This window comes from Vicugna pacos, chromosome 19, assembly GCF_048564905.1.
Source record: "Vicugna pacos chromosome 19, VicPac4, whole genome shotgun sequence".
Lineage (NCBI taxonomy): Eukaryota > Metazoa > Chordata > Mammalia > Artiodactyla > Camelidae > Vicugna > Vicugna pacos.
The window spans coordinates 45,375,026-45,393,715 of record NC_133005.1 but is presented as its reverse complement, the minus strand read 5'-3'; the positions used below and the strand labels follow the sequence as shown (position 1 = coordinate 45,393,715).

The window sequence follows — 18,690 nt, the reverse complement described above, 5'->3', positions numbered from 1 at the left end:
AGTGACAACTATATTTAGAATCTCTAGGAGAGAAATACCTGTTTCTCTGAAGTGCTGAGTCACCTCCGAGTTCAGAGTTGGCGCCGAGGCTGTGGCATCTCGCAGGTAAACTGCGTGGCTTTCATTTGCCAAAAAATGGAAGGTTGCCAAGAGTTTGTTCAAATTCCGAAACTACCCAGTGTTCAGAGTCTGTTAGGGAGTAACTGCCTGCCCAGGAAGGGGAGTCTGCCAGGACACGAGGCTGAGCCCAGACGCCACAGTCGGCCTGCTGCCTGGTCCTGCTGCGGCCTGACTGCATCACTGATGACCAGGCAGGCCTTAGGCCTGAGAGCTTTTTTAAAAGTCACCCAGAGACCCGTTACAATGAAATGGGATGCTTCCAGTCTTCGCTTTTCTTTGTGGCCCAGGGTCCATCCAGCCCTGAAGCAGTGTCAGCCCTGAAGCGGTGTCAGGAACACAAGCCCTGGGGGGGTGGGAGCTACGGTGAGGGCAGCAGAGGGCCCCTCTGAAGCCGGCTTATCTGTGAGCAGCACTTTGTAAACTAGTTTGTGTCCAAAGTGCGTGGAAAGCAGCCCCCTCACCCCAGGGGAGCAGCCTACACAGCAGACTCGGGTCTGTCTCAAGGGTGCCAGGTGTCCCCCAAATCCTGCCAGCTGAACAGCACCCACCCTGGGACAGGCATGTCAGACGTGGTGTAATTCGGGCAACAGAGTCAACAAGACTACTTACTTTCAAAGCAAAACAAGTTTTAAAGGTTTGCATGTTTATTTGTAATTACAAGTTTACATTACTCCAACACAGCAGTCCCACTGCCATGTTCTAGTTCTTAGCCATTAAGTCCTACAAAAATAAACCTAAGCTTTTACAGTAACTTAATCGATACAGAACTAAAACCTTTGTAGCTATTTAAAGGGATTTAGTTACCAAGGTGCTTATGTTCACCATAAGGCCCTGTCAGCCAGAGGGACACATGCTTCTAGGTCTGACCCACTTACTCATGCAACAAATTTATATTCCCCACCCTCCCTCCACCCGCCAGTAAAACAAAACAGAACTATTTACAATTGAGAGGAAATACGCTCTCAGTCAACTGACCTTGCAAAAAAGACTGGCTCAATTCCAAGTGGAGGAAACATTGAAGAGTGTTCGACCAGAGTCCCAGCAGGGTCAGGGCCTGGCAGGGACTGGGCAGGAGGGCCAGGGGTGCCAGAGAGGGGCCTGTCCTGGGCTTCCACTGCCCACTCCAGGCCCTGAGGAAGCCAGGCTCCAAGTGACAGCGCACGTCCAGGGCCCTCCTGCACCCCCACCCACCAGCCCCTACCTTTACATCGCTACTCTGCACGCTAGGGTTGTGTGTTCGCTTAATACAACATGATCTATGGGACACCCCACTTCCCCACCCACCCCTGCACGCCCCCGTGCTGGCCACACCTGGCTCCTGGGACCCCGCCTGTGGCAGTGGGGGTGCTGGGCCGGCAGTACCAGCAGCCAGCCGAGTTGCAGAGCTGCGCCTGGCTGCCGCATTTGCTAAACGAGATTTGGTTCCACTTTAAAAGTCAAAGCTGACCAAACAATCACCAAGTGAGGATCAAGCTTTCACTCTAGAAACCTTTCTGCAAAACAACAAAATCTTAGAATTAGGCTGTGCACAACTAACGAGAGGCAGGCCAAGGTCCCTCCAAGGGGTTACCCGGCAACACTCCCCCAAACAAGTGGTTCTGATTCGACCACGTCCAAGTTCAGTTCAGTCCAAAACAAGCAGTAGCGTGGAAATCTTCCAAACTCAGTGAACAAAGTGACCCACGTCTCCCCCAGTAAGCGCAGCGTTTTCCGACGTCCTCATCGACACAGCCCGCTGTCCGTGCTGCTCCAGCAAGCGCCTGCAAGGAGGAGCCCCGACACCCAGTGACCACAGCAGCACGTCGGGCAGCGCCAGCCCCAGCCAGGCACCGCGGCCTCCGGTGGACAGGAGCGGCCAGGGATCCCCAGACTTCCCCATCACAACCCGATCGTTCCTGTTCACATGGGGAACAGGGAGGCAGCTCCAGGTCCCACCCATAAGGGGCACCCAAGTCACCACTGACGTAGTTAAAAAAGCAGACTCTGGAGTCAGTGCAGGGCCAGGCCGGGACCGAGACCCCGCCGGCCACACTCTCCCTGCTGACCACACTCGGGGAGGAAGCACCAGCCCCCTGCACCCGGACCCTCACTTTGACAACCCTGAGGCCTGGGTCCCACCGTCCCCCTTGGGTGATTCAGAGGGTCAAGACCCTCAGCTCGGCCTCTCGATACCTTGAGGTCTTCATTTGGAAGATGGCTCCGAAGCTCTTCTTGAAGAGGCTTCCCCCCAAGGACCCCCGCCCCGGCACCCTCCCACTGAGGGACCCGGAAGCTCCCCTACTCACCCGCAGCCGCATCCTTACACCCTGCCCGTCCCAGCTCTGTGGGAAGTGGGGTTGCGACGGGTTGTACCGTTGCCCCTGCCCCCTCGAAATCCGCCCCGGAAACTCCGGCCACGAAGAAACCTCCCCGACACCCCGAAGGTCTCCGTGTTGAGCTTCCTCTCCTCGGCCCACGTGGTCCGCCTGGAACTGAACCAGACAAGGGGTGTGAAACTGCAGCAGGCACCCCTCCCTGCTCTGAGCCGGGCCCCAGCCTCGTACCGCCTGGGGAGGAAGAAAGGACAGATGGGCGGATGGTTACTTGGGTTACAAGGGGCAGGCAGTCCAGTCAGGGTCCTGGAGCCTGAGACCCAATACTGCAGGTGCTCCCAGCCAAACCTCCAACCAGGCCTCCTTCTCATGGACGGGCCCTCACACCTGTGTCACCTAAGGCCAGCACGTGACAGTGCACTACAAAGGAATCCCTCGTTGCTTGTGAGGCTCCAGACCTGGAGCAGACCATGGACCCTCCAGATTAGTTTCCACGAGATGGGGAGGGCGCTGGGCTAGAGGGGGCAGGGCCTGGAACACAAAGCTTATGCTTCGGGGGAGGTGGGGACGCAGTGCCAGCGCTGTGCTCTGCCCTGGCATCCTTCCTGCGTCTCCTGCAAGGACCCCCAGTGTCCGACTGGGTGCCTGCAGCAGCCACTGGGGTGTTTACAGGCAGCTCACAGGCAACAAGCCAGCCCCAGCTCCTGCTCTGCCGCCCCACTGGCCTCCTTGCTCAAAGAAGTGGCTAACTGCGCCCTTCGGCTGTCCAGGGCAACAGCCTGGAGCGGCCCAGTCTGCGGCCCACCTTCAGCATGCTTCACGTTCACTAGTCCAGCTTCTCCTCTTCCTCCGCCCGATTACAAAAGCATCCAAAGTGGCCACCAGCTTCCACACGTCCCACCCTCACCCCACTCTCCACAAAGGAGCGGTGAAACCTCAGAAGACACTGCTCTCCCCACAGCGCTCAGAATAAACGCCAGGCATGACCGTGACCTACAAAGCCCATCCCCCTTCACCACTCCTCCCCGCCCCACAGCACATGACTCGCGGTCGTGCAGGCCGCCTCCCTGTCCGAGAAAGCTCCCTTCATCTGTCCACACGCTCGTCCTGGGACCTCAGCACCCCCCTCCCCATACACCCACACCCCAGCCCCTCTTCACTACGCTGTTTCCTGGCGGGGGGCGGGAGACCTGCCAGCTTCTTTTCTGCTGCATCCTCAGTGCCCCACAGCGTCTGCCACTCCACGTGCGGAACAAAGAGATCCGAGTTGCCACGCCACCCTTTCCAAACGTCACGTACTGTCCGGCTTGTTCTCGGGCAACGTCTGGGTACTATCGACTGGTGCTAAATGCTAGGCGTAGACAGGGTCCCCAGCCTCAGCCTCAAGCAGGTGAAAGAACACCGCAGACCCGCTTGCCCCCTGCCTCGGGCAGGGCGGCACAGAACTGAACAGCAGTGTGGTCACTCAGCTGGGGAGGGCGGTCCAGCCCAGCCTGAACGAGGGAGGGGCAGCCGAGCAACGCATGCAGAGGGTCCTGGACCTGGGTCAGGCCCCTCGGGAGCCCGTGACCCCCAGGGCTTCCCACACCACCACCCACTGTTGGTGTGACTGGGCCTCGCCCGGCCCCCGGGCCCTGACCTGGTCTTCAGTTCAGAGGAGATGTTGTCAAAGAAGGACTTGGACTTGTCATAGTAGCAGTTGGGCCCCAGGTGGTCGTCCTCGGCAGGCGCCGCATCGCTCGGGGCCACCACCGCCAGGTCCTTCTCGCCCCCTTTCTCGGCTTTGTCATCTGCACAGAGAAGCAGACCACTGGGGTGCCAGGAGGCAAACCACGCTACCAGGACAGGACCTCACGGGCCCAGTCAATGGCCGTCCTCAAGCCTCTGTGAAATGCTCCTGGAGGTGTTTCGTGCCAAGCTGAAACCTCTTTTTCTAACTCCAAACCGTGTCTCATCCGCCCCTGGGCCACAGTCTGCTGCCTGTTCCCCAAGCACCATTCTACGTCCCCAGGACTCCTCCCCGCCCTGGGAGCTCCTACCATGGCACGGCTTCCACAGACCACCAGCCCAGCTGCCCACCCCCGGCTGTCTTTCTTTGACCCGCTCTGTGGACACTCCTGGGGCAGGGGCAGATACTCAGACCTTTAAAATTCAGTTTCTTCTTAAATTCTTTGTCCAGCTCCTCTCGGTTGAACTGGGCATTGGCGCTCTCAAAGTCAAAGTCGCCTTCAAACTTGATTGTGTTCTCCTTGATGTTAGCTGGGCGGCTTTGCCCTCTGGAGCGGTTCCTGGTCCGTCTGTTCCCTGTGAGGAGAAGGGACAGCCCCGGCTGTACGCCACCAACCCGACGTTGCTGAGTGTGAGATGCACAGAGGGAGGAGCACACTGAGGCGGCGCAGCGGGCAGAGCGCAGGGCAGGGCTCGCGCCTCCCCACAGCGCAAGCGCAAGCGGGCAGCTGTTACCTGAGCGCCGCCGCTGCGGTCTTCTGTTCTCGTCATTCACCTGCCCTTGAGTTTGCACAGCGGCCGGCTGCACTACATCTACGGCGCAGAAGGGAAGAGTAAGGCAAGCGGCCCGCAGCGGCAGAGCCCGGGGGCGGGGGCCCGCTGAGCCCGCCGACGGCGCGGGCGGGGGCGCTCATCTTTAAGAAAAGAACCCCCGGCAGCGTGCGCCCCTCTAAACATGGAGCCAGGGCAGGGGAGTAGGCGTTCAAGTACCGCTGGCGGCCTTGCTGCTGGGCGGGGCCGGGCGCCCGTTGAGCTGCATCCCCACGGAGCCCTTGCCAGGTACCAGCTTTTTGGTGTTCAGGTTATCGAGAGAACCAGTCTGGACAGCCTGCTCCACCATGGGGCTCTTACTGACTGAGACAGATGGAAAACCAGCTCCTGAGTTGAGGAGGAGAGGAGGGTTTAAAAACGGAGACACGGGGAAAGCCTCACACCACCCCCAGCTCCCAACACTTCTCTTCCGGCCCAGAGACGTTCCACCAAACCCAGGCACAGCCCCCACGCCGGGCCGACCCCTCCACGTCATGCCTGGGCAGTGAAAAGGCCAGCAGGCTCCCCAGGTCAGGGACCCTCAGGAGGGAAAACGCCCCCCCCAACAACAAGCACCTTCCAGTAAATCTGGGAAAAGCTGTCCCCAAACCAACAGGCTCTAACCCCGAGGGGCACGACAGTCCGGAGATGCTGGTGAATTCACGGTCTGAGAACGTGTTTCGTTCTGCGCCATGCTGGACAAGAACCAGGCCTGTCCAGCATCTTGCACAGAACGCAGTGGTCAGCCTTTGCAGTTAAAACTCTAGAACACTGCGGTTTTTGCTTAAGGCACAACAAAACCAAACAGGATGAAGTGATAAGAGCTGACCACAGAGAAACAATGGCCTGCGCTCCTGCGAGTGAAAGCTCATGGTAAAGAAATGAAGGGTTCCCAGGCGGCCCTTGGCAACACAGGGTACTGCATGTTCCCAGGACACCGCATTCCAGCCCTGAGCACAGCCTCGGTGGAGTTCCCCGTCAGGAGATGGTCCCTGACGCCAGAAGAGAAGGACGTGCCACAACCATCAGTCCCTCTCCCCCTCCCCTCCCCCACATTCCTGGATCTCTGGGTCCTGTTTGAAAGGAGCAATGTGGGGCTGGGTGGAGGTGCACAGACATTACAGACAGAAAGTCTATTACCAGAGGGGCACCCCAGCACAAGTGAGGCCTGGATATTCTACCTCCTATCCCACATGGGACAAATCAGAGAAATTACTGTGAAAAATGCCCTGTAACTAGATCAGAAGAACTCAGAGGGCAGACTCAGCACACTGGTACTTGTAAGTGTCCCCTGTGATGGGCATTAACTAACCGAAACCACTTTCCCTGACCTATCAGCGTGGCCCTCCCCGAGCAAGACATGGCTCCTGACAGATTCTGGCTCACGCTCTAACTGGATGGGGCAGGCATCTTGGGCTCAGTTGCTTTTTATAAAACCAGACCAGTTAAAACTACCTACCTCGTCCTATGAGCTGTTTTACGTAAACTGTCCTAAGAGCAATGAATGACCTTGCGCAATTTTTAAGTGGGGAAAAGAACCTCCCTGCTTCTGTAACTCGGATACCCTGGCATCCAGGCGAGGAAGAACACAGGCAAAGCAAAGACTGACAGTGGTTGTGCGCCAGAATGAAAGCCCCAGGCGTCATCTTGGACCGAGTCTCCGCACTGGTGACTCTAGCGTCCTGCACGTGAACTTCAGACCTCCAGGGAAAGGAGAGGAATGCCAGGAAAGGTCAAGAGACCCCCACAGCTGCAGGTGCCCAGCAGACAGGCGGTCCACCAGTAACACGCTGGTCATCAGGTCCACACTGTTCACCTGGTCAGCGGCTTGGGTGGGGCTAGTCATCCACTTTAAAGGCGCTTCGTTTTACAAAGACACTGGAGACACCCGATTCGGAATGCCCTGGGTGGGGGAGGCAAGTGCCACACGGATCCTGGAGCAGCACGCAAGTTACACAAGAGCTCCCCCCGGCAGTCTTACCCAGCAACCCAGAGTGCGTTTAGGACCAGCGGAAACCCCAGGGAAACGGCTTTCTGTGCAGACGAAGTTTCCCATGTACGGGAGTCCCACTACAGGTCAAAACAGACCCTGGACCCGGGAAGGGTGAGCAAAACGCACTGCTGGCTCTTTCTAGTCCCTTCTTGAAGACTGTGGGAGTCAGTAAGTCAGGATCACGTGCAGGACCAAACAGAAGCAGCCAGATGGACCCACGGCTTGGCAAATCGTCTGCTACAGCTACTGTCACTCTGGGCTACTGGTTTGCCCCCTCGCTCTTAGTATGGCTCGCAAGACAGCATGCAGTTCTCCAAAACTGCTGTTACCCTTGGCAGTGAGCTGGTGTGGCTCTGAGGACATGTCAAGCTCTGAAACGGGCTGAGGAGATGGAGAAGAGCTAGGGCTGGAAGCCGCGGCTGAGGCTGGAGGGCTAACCAACTTCTCTAAAAGAAGATAAAGGAGAAAAGAGCAAAAAAGAAAGTATACACGTAAGTACAGAGAAACTTGCGTGCAGCAAGCCTGGAAGGAGCCCAGACCTCTCTTGCAGGATACTCAGCTCACACAGACCCACTCTAGAAGCAGGAGCCAGCCTGAGGGGCTCCTGCACCCTGGGGACAGCAACCAAGACAACGGGATCTTTAGAAGCAGGAGACCCCCAAGCAAGGTGGCTGAGCCGCACCTCCCTGGTGTGAACACCTCACAGAGCTGCAGCCGGACGGCCCTCACTCCGCACCCACAGGAGAGAACCTTACCCCAGGGTTATTCGGCCTTGGCAGAACCTTTACTTTTTGAGCAAGGCGCTGACAGGAGAATGGGAAACGGACAGCACGGGAGGGTGCTGTGTTTACCTGTTACATTTACGGGCTTACGAACGTGCAGGCGGTTAGAACTCGTCTGTAATCACACCTATCAGCTATTTCCTCTCTGAAGCAGAGGCACCACAACGTCCACCCAGACCCAGGCTGACACTTCAAATGAATTTTGATTCGATTCATCTGTTCCAAAACTCAGAGCGCTGCCTCTTTTACTCTCAATTGAGTACTTACTAAGTGTTCTAACTAGCTAGGGTTGCACTGAGTGACATACTGAGTACGCACGAAAAGATGAACAGGACAAGAGCAGTGTCCCCACTGTCAAGGTCTGTGGCCCCACTTCCTGGAGATCACAACACAGGCAGTTTACCAGAAGGAAACAGGTTACTCACCTAAACCCAAGGAAGCGGCATACTGCTGGCTAAGCAGGGAGCTGGCGGCCAGCTGGCTGTAGGGTGGCATCCCTCTGAAGGGGCTGTAAGGCACGTGTGGCTGGAAGGAGGAGGCCGAGCCCGAGCCCAGGGAAGACTGAGCAATGAGACACACAGGTGAGAGCACCATTCAGACAGGGACAGGCAGCCGGGTTGTCAGCCTGTGCCCCGGAGGCCGGGGTGGCCCTCGGGGGCGTGAGCTCTGGGATGGCCTAAGGGAGCGCAGAGTGGCCTTTTCCCTGTTTCTTCCCAGCTCCACCTGCATCCAGGTGATTCCAACACGATCTTCTCATGACTCAACTAATCCCTCTGATGGCTCCCCACTGCCTGTCATCAGGTCTAGGCTGTGAGCAACGGACACGGCCCCGCCCCCAGCACGCAGGGGCACAGCTATTCCCATGCACCTTCTCTCTGGGCGCTGCCTTCAAGCACACTGCCGCCTGGGCTCCCAAAAGGCCCCTTTGTCCCTTGAGGCCTGGCTCAGTTCCTAGGGAGCCTTCCCCCAAACCCGTGGAGGTCTCGCCTGGGGCCCAGCACGTGCGAGCCTGCCTCCCAGGGAGCGTGCTCAGTCTTGGAGCCTCCCGCAGTGTGAGCCCCGGAGCAGCCAGTCACCACGGGAGTTTACAAGTAAGGAAAATACTAACGGGGCCCCTAGTGATCCTGGGCAAGATGTGCCGAAACACAGCAGGCGGACCCGCAGCGTGAGGCCCGCACGTCGGGTGCTCCACATCACTGCTGTGCACGTCTGCACCCGGGGTGGGGAGAGCATCTCTGCCACTCACAGCACACCACTGGGGCTTCACACTCACCCCAGCAGAAACCAAGGACAAACAGCACCCCACAAGTACCCCAGATGAAGGCAAAACTAAAAGCACTCCCTCTCCACCCCCCCACACACACTCGTATAGTCTCACCCCATGGCACACCCTACTGCAGGCTGCAGGAGCCAGACCTTCCACAGAAACACCAACAGCCTAGACAAAAATTAAAGCACTTTTCATTAAAAGGCTATTCCTCGAGTTGAGCACTCTGGCCAAACAAACGACACCAAGTTCCATTTGGAAACCAGCATCCCTTAGAAACAGTGCCACAACAGAAGCGGAGCGATGCACTTACTTGGACGATGGCAGGATCCTGAGGGAGCGCGTGCTGAGCTTTCGGAGGCTCACAAACGGTAATATCTTTGATATCACTTCCCCGGAAAATGATGTACTCATAAATTTCCTCTCTTGGGGGGGCAGGCCTATCTGTGGGACGGTCTTCAGTACCAAAGGACCTCACTTAGGGGTTGAGAAAAAGAAGGGTTAAGTTGTCATCCTCAACCATGTGCATTCCATCAGCCCCCTGGAAGCACAGCCCCTCTAGGAGCCGGCCACAGCACCCAGCTTCCACGTTTCAGCACCCACTCCGCCCCCTGATTATCAATGGACAATACCTGCAGGACCCCAGTTCCCAATGCTCCAAAAAGTTCTAAGCGACAAAGACAACAAAGAACAACTTCAGAGCCTGACAGTCTCGTGAAGCTCGACATTCTCTCAGCAAGACGCCTATTTTGCAGAATCCCGTTCACATCAGGCTTAGCAGCTTCAACAGCCCCAAAGCTGCTTTTCGACTGAAACTTCCCAACACATCATCTCTGTAGGGGGGCTGTTTTCTTGGGAGAAAAGCTGGCAGGTTGAGTGTCATCCCCACTCCTCTGCCCACAACCAGCCTGGGAGTACAGAGACGATGGGAGAAGGGGGCCCAGGAAGGGGCCCCACATCACAAGCGTCTGTATCTACACGAGGGATTGCCGAAGGCAACCCCTCCTGGCAGAGTTTGAGGAGCCCAACCAGGTGTCTCCTCAAGTCTCTGGGGCAGAGCCAGGCTTGAGTCGGCCTCTATCTAACCTGAGAGAAACTTCCTCTGAGGACCAGGGACTACCCTGAGCCTCAGTTTCTCCAACCGGGACCTCATGCCAAATATCATCAAGAAAGAGTGCAAGTGACCACACAGCCCATCAGACGGCTCAGAAGCTGGACTTCAAAAGGGCTTGCCCAAAGTTTGGAATTGGCTGCGACCCGAAGGCCTGAGGCTCCTTCCGATACAGGAGCATGTAAGCCATGCCCTGACCCTTAGAGGCTTAGCACGGTGTCTCTAGCCTAACAAGACCCATCAAACAAACAGGGTTCCTGCAGACCTGGCTGCACTCGGCACTTCTAAGAGGCAGGGGAAGGACACTAGCCATCTTTCCTGGAGTATGAAGACAAAGAAACTTTGGGGCCACTTCCTGCTTCGACACGTTCAAAGACTCAACTCTCGCAGAGCCACAATACAGTCATGTTTCTCTAAGTCTCCCAGGGGCTTCAGTGTGGTCACCAGCGCCTGCAGGGAGGGGTCTGTCACAAAAGGGTAAACGCACAGCCCGAAAGTCTGGATTAGGGTAAGAAAGCGCTTTGAATGGGAGTACCTAGCTGCCAACCGATGCTCCTATCCCGGCAGCAGAATCCATTAAGACGCGGTATTTGTTCAGGATCAAGGCCCCAGCTGCTTAATAGGTTCCAGAAGGACTTGCAGGAGTCGTGTTTTCTCACCCCCAGCCTCCCGGGGAGGCCCCGGGGACACCCGGGCCCCCTCGCCCCCGCCCCTCCCCCGAAGGCACAGGGTTCTCCGCGCCAGCTGCCCCGCCGCCCTCGGGCAGGTGGGGTGGCGGCGGCCCTGCAACGCCGACCCCCAACCTGCAGAGGTGGGCTCCGCGGTGGAAGGGGCGGCGCTGCGCGAGCTGGACCCGCCCCCACCTCCCCACCCCAACCCCGGGCTGGGCGGGCCGGCCGCGCACAATAACGCCGCCGCCCGGCCTGGGCGCCCATTGTGCAGACCGAGCCCCGCGGGGCGGGGGCGGCGCGGAGGCCGGGCCCCCGCGGGGTGGGGCGGGGGCCGGGGAAAGGGGCGCCCCGGGGGTGGGGGCGGGGCGCGGCGCGGGCCGGCTGTTGGCGGGCGGGGGCCGGGCGGTTGGGGCGGCCGCGGGGTCGCTACCTTTGGCGAGCGCCACGGTGGAGTTGTCCGTGTCGATGGTGTAGAGGATGCCCTCGTAGCGGATCTGCGCCTTGGAGATGAGGCTGATCTTGCTGCCGAGGTACGGGGTGCCCGAGGAGCCGCTCATGGCGGCGGCCGCCCGGCCGGGCCTGGCCCGCTGCCTCCTCGCGGTCGCCTCGCCGCCCGCTCCTCTGCCTCGCCGCCGCCTCACCGCCGCCCGAGGGCCTGCGCGGGGACCAGCGAGCGGCGGCGGCGCGCGGCCGGGGGTCTAAGGGGAGCGCGGGGGAGGAGGGGCCGCAGCAGACACATCCGGGACCTGGGCCGCCACGCCCCGCCCCCGCACGCTCACCGCCCATTGGCTCACCCCGCCGGCTCCCTTTAAATATGGCCGCGCCGCCTGCCTGGGGGCGGGCCCGTGCTCCGCGCCTGCGCTGCGAGCGCCTCCTGCCCGGGCGGGCTTTCCCCTGCTCTCAGCCCGGCTTCTCTGTCGGCTCCCGGCGGGCCCCGCGCAGGGTGGGAGCACGAGAAGGGGCGGTGGGCCTGGGGGAGGGGTGGGAATCGTCCGGGGCGGAGCGCGCGTGCGCGGGGCGGGTGGGGGTGGGGCCCGAGGGGCGGAGCGCACGTGTAAGGGAGAGGGCGGGGCGCCAAGCCCCGCCCGCCGCGCGTGCCGTCCTACCAGCTACCCCGGCGCGCGAGCGGGTGGTCTGCTTTCCCCGGCCTCAGTTTCCCCTCTACGGAAGCGTGCCCGACGGCTTTTCCCCGCCCCAGGCCGGAAAGCTGCAGGGCTGTGGTGCGCCCCTACGCTCCTCTTCCCCATGGGCGAAGGCTGCGGGGGTCCCTTCCCCGAGGGCAAAGGCAGGGGACCGGGGTCATTGCCCGCGGAGTGAAGGGAGATGGCGGGGGCGAAGGCGAGAGGCCGGGGTCCTTGCCCGCGGGGTGGGGGCGAGCGCTGTCCTCCGCGCGTGGGGCGCTGTAGTAACTGCGGGTAACGAGCGCTTCCGGCGCGTCAGCCACTAAATATAACGCGCTGAGCGCATCTTCTCCTTTAATCCTGACCCTCCCCCAAACCTGCGGTGGCGTCCCTGTCCCTTAAAATAAATCCCTGCCCGCCACCAGGGCCTCCAAGGCCGGCCTGACCTCGCCTGCTCGTGGCCTCGCCCGGCTCCATCCCGGAGGCCTCGCTGTGAGGTAGAGCAACCGCGTCGCCCCTCTCCTGTTGGCCAGACCCCCTTCCCTGCCCAGCGCCTTGGTGGCCAAGTGTGCGCCAGCCTTTGTTTCTCTCCCTCTTGACGTCGGATCAGGGACCAGTACTGGGTCCTGAAGAAACTTAGTGGTGACCAGCATTTTATGCAAATGAAACGATAAACTAGCTGTCAGAGAGCATCCCACACAGTGGGAGTACTGTTGCTTTGTGAAGAGTTTATTCTCACATGTATTTAAGTGGGTTCTTGGTCAAGATGTAGAATGGACTTCTGGCCGTGAGTGCAAAACAAAAAAGTGGAAGCCACTGCAGAGAACAACTTACCGGGCGGTTGTGCACCCAGGCTTCTGACTCCCCGTTTTACAGAGGAAACTGAGACCCAGCACAGGACAGTCGCCCCTCAGGCAAGCTGCAGACCCGGCAGGCTCCTGCCCTGGGTGTCCCATCAGCGCCGCAACACTAAGAGGTTAGTATTGGGCTGAGAAAAGGGAGCACAGAAGCCGAAGAGAAGACAGAAACGTCCTCAGCGTTTGCCTGCCAGGCTTCCCCGGACGTTCTAGAGCTGCGTTCTAGAGCTGCTTTTTCGCGTCGGGGAATTGTGCTGGTGAGACCAGGAGCAGTGCAGCCCCAGGCCGAGCCCAGCTCCAGTAAGAGGGAGCTCCAGGGATGGGGCATCCTGCCTTAGATGTGAGGTAGGACTCTTCCTAGGCACAGCACAGCCTTCCCTGGGGTGCACCCATTTGGGGCAGGGGCCTCCCCAGGTCTCCTGAGCCCCCCAGCAGCCATGTGGCCTGGTGGGCCCCCTGCACCGCCAGGTCCTCACCACCACTACCCCCGCCCCCGCCACTTTCCATGTCCCAAAGTCACAAGTTCTGTGCCTCACACCTCTCGGTTTCTGAGCCACAGCCTGTGTGTGTGTTTGGGATGGGGAAAGCGCCCTTCACCGATAGGAGCTGATTCTGTCTTGGAGAGGGGAGCTGGATCCTGAGCTTCAGGACCAGGGCAGGGGCAGTTCCCCGAGACAGAATTCTAAGAGCCCAGCAGGCTCCCGAGTGCGGCAGGATGGTTCCTGAGGACGTCAGTCACAGAGCAGATGCCTGGGCAGGGGAGAGGCTAAAAATACAGGGCCAGGAACACTGCCCCTGCCGTTCAGTCCTTGGTGTTCTGCCCAAAGTGGAGGGCACTTGCCGAAGAGCCGGGGAGAGTTGTGTGGGGGCCTAAATTTGACCCAGGAGTGCATGGGTGTGGTCTGTGTTCCAGGCGAGGGCACACCCACCCAGCATCTTCACCCTGAGCAGCTTTTTGTAGGGTCCAGCCCCTCGGTAATCACCTTCCACTCCTGAGCCTGGGAAGGTAGGGAGAGGAGCTGAGAAGCTGGAAAACCCCGGGCGGTTTGGCCTCCCTGCGTGCCCCTTCTGCCCAATGGAGATCATGGCTGCGCTGCCCCTCTCACGGGTGGGTGCAAGGACCCTAGAAGATAATGGCTGGACAGGCTTTTGAATGGGGCCAGGGCCATGGGAGACAAGGTGTGCAGAGGACCACAGATGCAGGTGACCAGTTTTCTACTGCAACCATGAGCCACTTACTAAGCGCCTACTGTGTGCTTGGAGGAGCGTGTCCTTTATTAAGGACAGGTGTGATGATGTGGACACAGGGTCCTAGCACAGCCGATGTCGTGCTGCAGGTGAGGGGCGTGTCGCCCCAGAAAGCCACTTTGTGACTTGTGCCCCTGAGAAGGCAGGGCCACTGATGCCATTGCTTAGTAGGAGCAAAACAGAACAGGAGAGTTGATTCAATGACACATTAGTATCCGAGAGGTGGGCAGCAGATAAAGCAAAAACTGTGGTCTGAAGCATGAGGACTTGCCAGCGAGGCAGGACCGCAGCTGTCCCCACTTCCCCTTCAGGACCTGGCACACAGGAGGGGCAGGTGTCCGCCCCGCTAGGAGACAGCCCTTGCCCACCTGGAGAGAGTGAGGGCGTGGGGAGCAGAGGATTACAGGTGGGCTGGGTGGGGGACAGGGCTGGCTTTGAAGGTGTCACTTTTGAGGAGTCGTCCAGGCAGGGAAGGGGGGCTGGGAGGCCCAGGGGGAGTAAGGACTAGAAGGAGAGCAGAACTGATCTTGTGCAGCCAGGAATTCCGAGGCCTCTCCTCCCTGTGAGTCTGGGGGAAAGCCTCTCCTCTGGCCCAGGGCCTGCATGGCTGTTTACCTGGAGGCCCCGTGAGCACAGTGGATGAGATTTGGTGCCTCTTCAGACCTCCCTCCCCTCCTCTCCTTCTCCACACCTTCACCCCTCTTCTGTCTCCCTCTCCTCCTCCCCCCTTCCATCCCCATGTCCTCCCGGCCCACCTCCCGCCCAGCTGAGCCTTCTGAAGTCAGGGGAAGGTGGAGTGATGAGGAGTGCTGGCGAGGTGAAGGCAGGTGCGTTAGGACTGGCCAAGCAGTTGTGGCCCACCTTTCCAGGTCCCACCGGATGGGAGTGGTGAGTGGAGCTGCTGGGACCCTGGGGCTGCCCTGCAGGGGTCAGAAACTTGGAGGACATGGTGGGAACAGGAAAATGGGCAGGCTGGTTGGCTTTCCTCTGCTGGTGGCAATTAAGGGCCTCCCTACTGAGAGCTTTCAAGCTCAGGAACAGCTTGGGGGGTGGGGGGGCACATCCCTGGGACCCCTTAGCCTCCCTCAGCTCCCAGGGCTGGTCAGGCAGACCTAGCTGGGATCCTGGCCCCAGAGCCTCCTGGCGGTACTCTCCTAGTGTCCCCAACTTCAGCTTTCTAGCATGAAAAATGGGGAGCAGGGCCTGTGTCAGATGCTGCGAGGTTGAAAAGTGCAAGTAGACTCCTTGCACCAGGCCGAGGTGAGGGAGGGGCCCTTGTAACACCTCACACAGCGTCACCGCCGCTGCTTGTACGCGGACCCTCCCTGTGAAGAGTGATTGGAAAGGTGGTTAGGGCCCAGGGGTGACCGCAGGCTGGAGGGTGGAGGGAGGCTTGGGTGCCCCTGGCCTCGGTATCACCAGCTGGGCGCCCCCCCACCCCACGAGGCCTTCCCACCCCTCCCTCTGCCTGGGGCTCCCTCACCACCTCGCTCGGGGGAAGAGGCGTCCAGGCAGGCGAGGTCAGTGCTGAGGGCTCAGCTCCGCCACCCACACCAGCAGGGACGCCTGCGGACCCCCTGTACTGTATGGAGGCACAGGCCAGCAAAAGGCCACACGCTGTTTGGTGAGCAGGATGGCCATTACTTGGGCCTAATGGCTGGAAGGGGCCCGGGCAGGGAGCGGCCTTCAGGGCCTGGCGTGGGCGCCCATTCCGCGGTGCATTCTGCCTGCGGAAACCCATCAGGCCGTGCACTCGCGCCTCAGGCGCTTGTGTGCCCGTGCGTTGCGCTTGGACAGTGGGAACCACTGGGAGGCCTGTTCCGGGCCGACTCACCATCAAGTGGCCAGGACAGCCAGAGTGCCCGGAGCCCCGCTCTGTGCCAGCCCCAGAGCCGCTCAGCCACGCATGCTCCCCAGCTCCCCTTCCCAGCCCTCGGAGCTGTGACGCTGCCCCTTCAGAGGTGGAGAGACCTCTGGGCTCCTGGGCTGGGTGCTCTGTCAGGGCCTCACAGCCTGTGAGTGGCAGGGTTGGGATTCCAATCCCAGTCTCCAGCGGCCGACCCAGACACTTGGCCTCGGCCCTCCCTGCTCAGCCCTGGGGGAGAGACCAGGTAGCATTTCTTTGCTCGGGCGTGGGGAGGAGAGTTGCTTCTTCAGGGCACTCTCCTCTGGCATCTTCTCCTCTCTTGATCCCAGGCAAAGGATGCAGGAGGCGTCCCAGGGAGTTGCCATGGTAACCCACAGGCCTACCTGGGAAACATCCTAGGGTGTGAACTCCAAGTCTGCTCCAAGCCTGGGCACCTGTCTGTGCACCTGCCTGATGGTCCACGGGCCCTGGCCTGGTGGAACCGCAGCCCAAGAATGAAGTCGAGTAAATAAAGAAGTGGTGGAGATGGCAGAACCGATCCAGCCCTCAGAAAGCCTCCATCACTGGGCAGTGCTCAGAGCCAACTTGAGGGCCCCTGGTCCATGTTCTGACATTCTCACCACCTGGCGAGGGGCTGGAGTGTGTGGACAGAGAACATCCTGCCCGGCATGTCGATGTTTTTGCTTGCATGAAGGTCCCAGTTGTTAAACCATCAGCCTTCCTTTCTGCGGCTGCCTTAACCCCCTGAACGCAAAGGCTTGATGGCAAGAAGTCATGTGCATCTGGAGCCTGGGCACCCAGCGGGCACCCAGTAGGCACCCAGGCAGAGGCTCGCTGTGCTGCACACAACAGGGGGCGGGAGGCTGTGTGTGGGCCGGGCTGAGAAGGGGCTCTGCTCCAGGAAGATGGCCTCTTGGTCCAGGGCTGCTTCCACCCTTTCCAGGCAGTGCCAGCAGCCAGATGGGGCAGCCAGCACTGGAAACACGTTTCCCATGGCTCCTGTCACCCATACGTCTTTTCCAGGCACTGAGCATGAGAACCGTGTTTGCCTTGGGAGGCTCCCAGGGTCGGGGCAGTGTCTGTAAAGATGGCATTTGCCAGGCCTGGTGGAGCCTCTCCATGCTGGGCTGGGCTGGGCTGGAGCTCGGGCTTTGTTCATTTATTTGTCTGGCAGAGTTATTGAGGCGTTATTTACATACTATAATATGCAGCCATTTATGGTATTCTGTTCAGTGGTGTTTAGTATAGTCACAGAGTGGTGCAGCTGCCACCACTGTGTAATTCTGGAACATTCTCATCACCACCCCCGAGACCCTGTCACCCTTAACAGTCACTCCTCCCCACCCCGTCCGCTGAGACCTTGGCAGACCCCCCCCCCCATGGCTCCCTACACTGTGCGGCTCTGTGACTGCCCGTCACTCTGCACAGGTTTATGCATGCTTTCAAGGCTCTCCAGGTGGCAGTGTGTATCCCTACTTCACTCCTTTCTGTAGCTCAGTGATAGTCCATTGTACGGTGCCGCGTATGTGTCCATCAGCAGACGGGCATGCGGGTTGTTTCCACTTTTCAGCTGCTATGAGTGACGCTGCTGTAAACGCAGCGCACACGGTGTTGCGTGGAGGTGTGCTCTCGTTTCCCTGGAATACACCGAGGAGCGGGGTGCTTGTTCCTCTGGCGAGTCTGTTTAACATTGGGAGAAGCCACCAGGCTGTGTTCCAGAGGCTGCACCACTTTCTGTCCCCACAGCAACGAGTCGGGGGAGCCTGGTCCTCTTGTGATGCTATCTGGGGACAAGGCATCCACATCTCAGCAGGCTGTTCCTCCATTCAGGGAAGAAAAGCATTTCCCTGCTCCGATGGGGACGTCAGCGCCAGGCGTCCACTCCTCTCTGCAGCCGCCCGAGGGGCCGCTTCCACACTCAGATGAGCAGGGCAGGTAGAGGCTTCTTTTAGGACAGGCGCTGGGAGAGGCCTGGCAGCCCGCCCCGGGGAGAGCTGTGCTGAGCTTGCTGTGCGCATGGCCAGCCTTTTATCCTGGCCAGTCACATGGCGCGCCGGGTCCCCATAACCTACAGCTCCAGGTGTTCAGGCCTGTTGTCACCACCCCGCCCTGGTGCAGGCACAACTTGGAGATATTTCCGGCTCTGCTCCAGACCACTGCAATAAAGCAGATATCACAATAAAGCAAGTTTTTACACGAATTTTTTTGGTCTCCCAGTGCATATGAAAGTTATGTTTACACCTTCCTGTAGTGTCCTAAGTGTGCGATGGCATTATGTCCGAAAATACATGGTTACCTTAATTTTAAAATAATGCTGTTGGAAAAATGGCACTGAAAGACTTGTTAAATGCTGGGTTGCCACAAAACTTCAATGTGTAAAAGATGTAATATCTACGAGGCACAATATACCAAAGAAAAATGAAACGGCATGCCTGCAGGATGCAGACCGCGCATTCTCATTTCTGCAGGGAGATCTGAGGTGGACCCTAAGGCTTTCACGGCCGCAGGCAGCAGCACTCTTGTGCCGGGCGGAGAGTCTCTTTGTAAGAAGGGTCTGCGTGCCCACAGAGCCCCTCCCTTGCACATGGCGGGGCTCCTCCAGGGGTACCCCAGCCCCTCTCCCTGGGGGAGACTTAGAAGAGGGAGTTAGCTGGCCGAGCCCCCATCCCTCCAGCTGAACCAGAGGCCTCAGCCGGTGCTCACTCCCTTCTCCACTCTCAACCTACACCTTCCTCGGCTGTCACCTCTGCAGGTCTTTGGGGCCTACCTGGGGGTGTGACCCACGCCCTCATTCTGGAGGATC

The 18,690-nt window shown here is 59.4% G+C and overlaps 1 protein-coding gene and 1 long non-coding RNA gene across 12 annotated transcripts; one reads left to right on the top strand and one right to left on the bottom strand.

The window, feature by feature from the left end:
* Positions 1-1,582: 1,582 nt before the first annotated feature.
* LSM14B (LSM family member 14B) lies at positions 1,583-11,686 on the bottom strand. Of its 10 annotated transcripts, none has more exons than XM_072944509.1 (12): positions 11,225-11,676; positions 10,659-10,735; positions 9,326-9,489; positions 9,124-9,183; positions 8,171-8,306; positions 7,293-7,409; positions 5,151-5,318; positions 4,896-4,973; positions 4,575-4,736; positions 4,072-4,222; positions 2,406-2,666; positions 1,583-1,880 (listed from the first exon to the last, which is right to left on the bottom strand). In XM_072944509.1, exons 1-11 carry the CDS (start codon positions 11,578-11,580, stop codon positions 2,420-2,422), a joined length of 1,716 nt encoding a protein of 571 aa, XP_072800610.1. In that variant the 5' UTR covers positions 11,581-11,676; the 3' UTR covers positions 1,583-1,880; positions 2,406-2,419. The 10 variants fall into 10 exon arrangements, with proteins under 10 accessions (XP_072800610.1, XP_072800612.1, XP_072800613.1 ...); XM_072944511.1 differs by having other exon boundaries at positions 2,406-2,591; positions 11,225-11,656; XM_072944512.1 differs by lacking the exon at positions 4,896-4,973 and having other exon boundaries at positions 11,225-11,686.
* A 161-nt stretch (positions 11,687-11,847) lies between these two features.
* Positions 11,848-18,087, top strand: LOC140687487 (uncharacterized). Of its 2 annotated transcripts, none has more exons than XR_012061884.1 (2): positions 11,848-12,891; positions 16,217-18,087. It is a non-coding gene; the product is annotated as an uncharacterized lncRNA (long non-coding RNA). The 2 variants fall into 2 exon arrangements; XR_012061885.1 differs by lacking the exon at positions 11,848-12,891 and adding an exon at positions 13,022-14,908.
* The last annotated feature ends 603 nt before the right edge of the window (positions 18,088-18,690 follow it).

Coding starts and splice junctions, on each gene's coding strand:
- LSM14B (XM_072944509.1), bottom strand. CDS start 11,580: ATGGGCGGTGAGCGTGCGGGGGCGGGGCGTGGCGGCCCAGGTCCCGGA. Junction 9,490..10,658: donor GAGCATCGGTTGGCAGCTAG/GTACTCCCATTC, acceptor TCAACCCCTAAG/TGAGGTCCTTTGGTACTGAA. Junction 7,410..8,170: donor TGCCGCTTCCTTGGGTTTAG/GTGAGTAACCTG, acceptor ATCTTCTTTTAG/AGAAGTTGGTTAGCCCTCCA.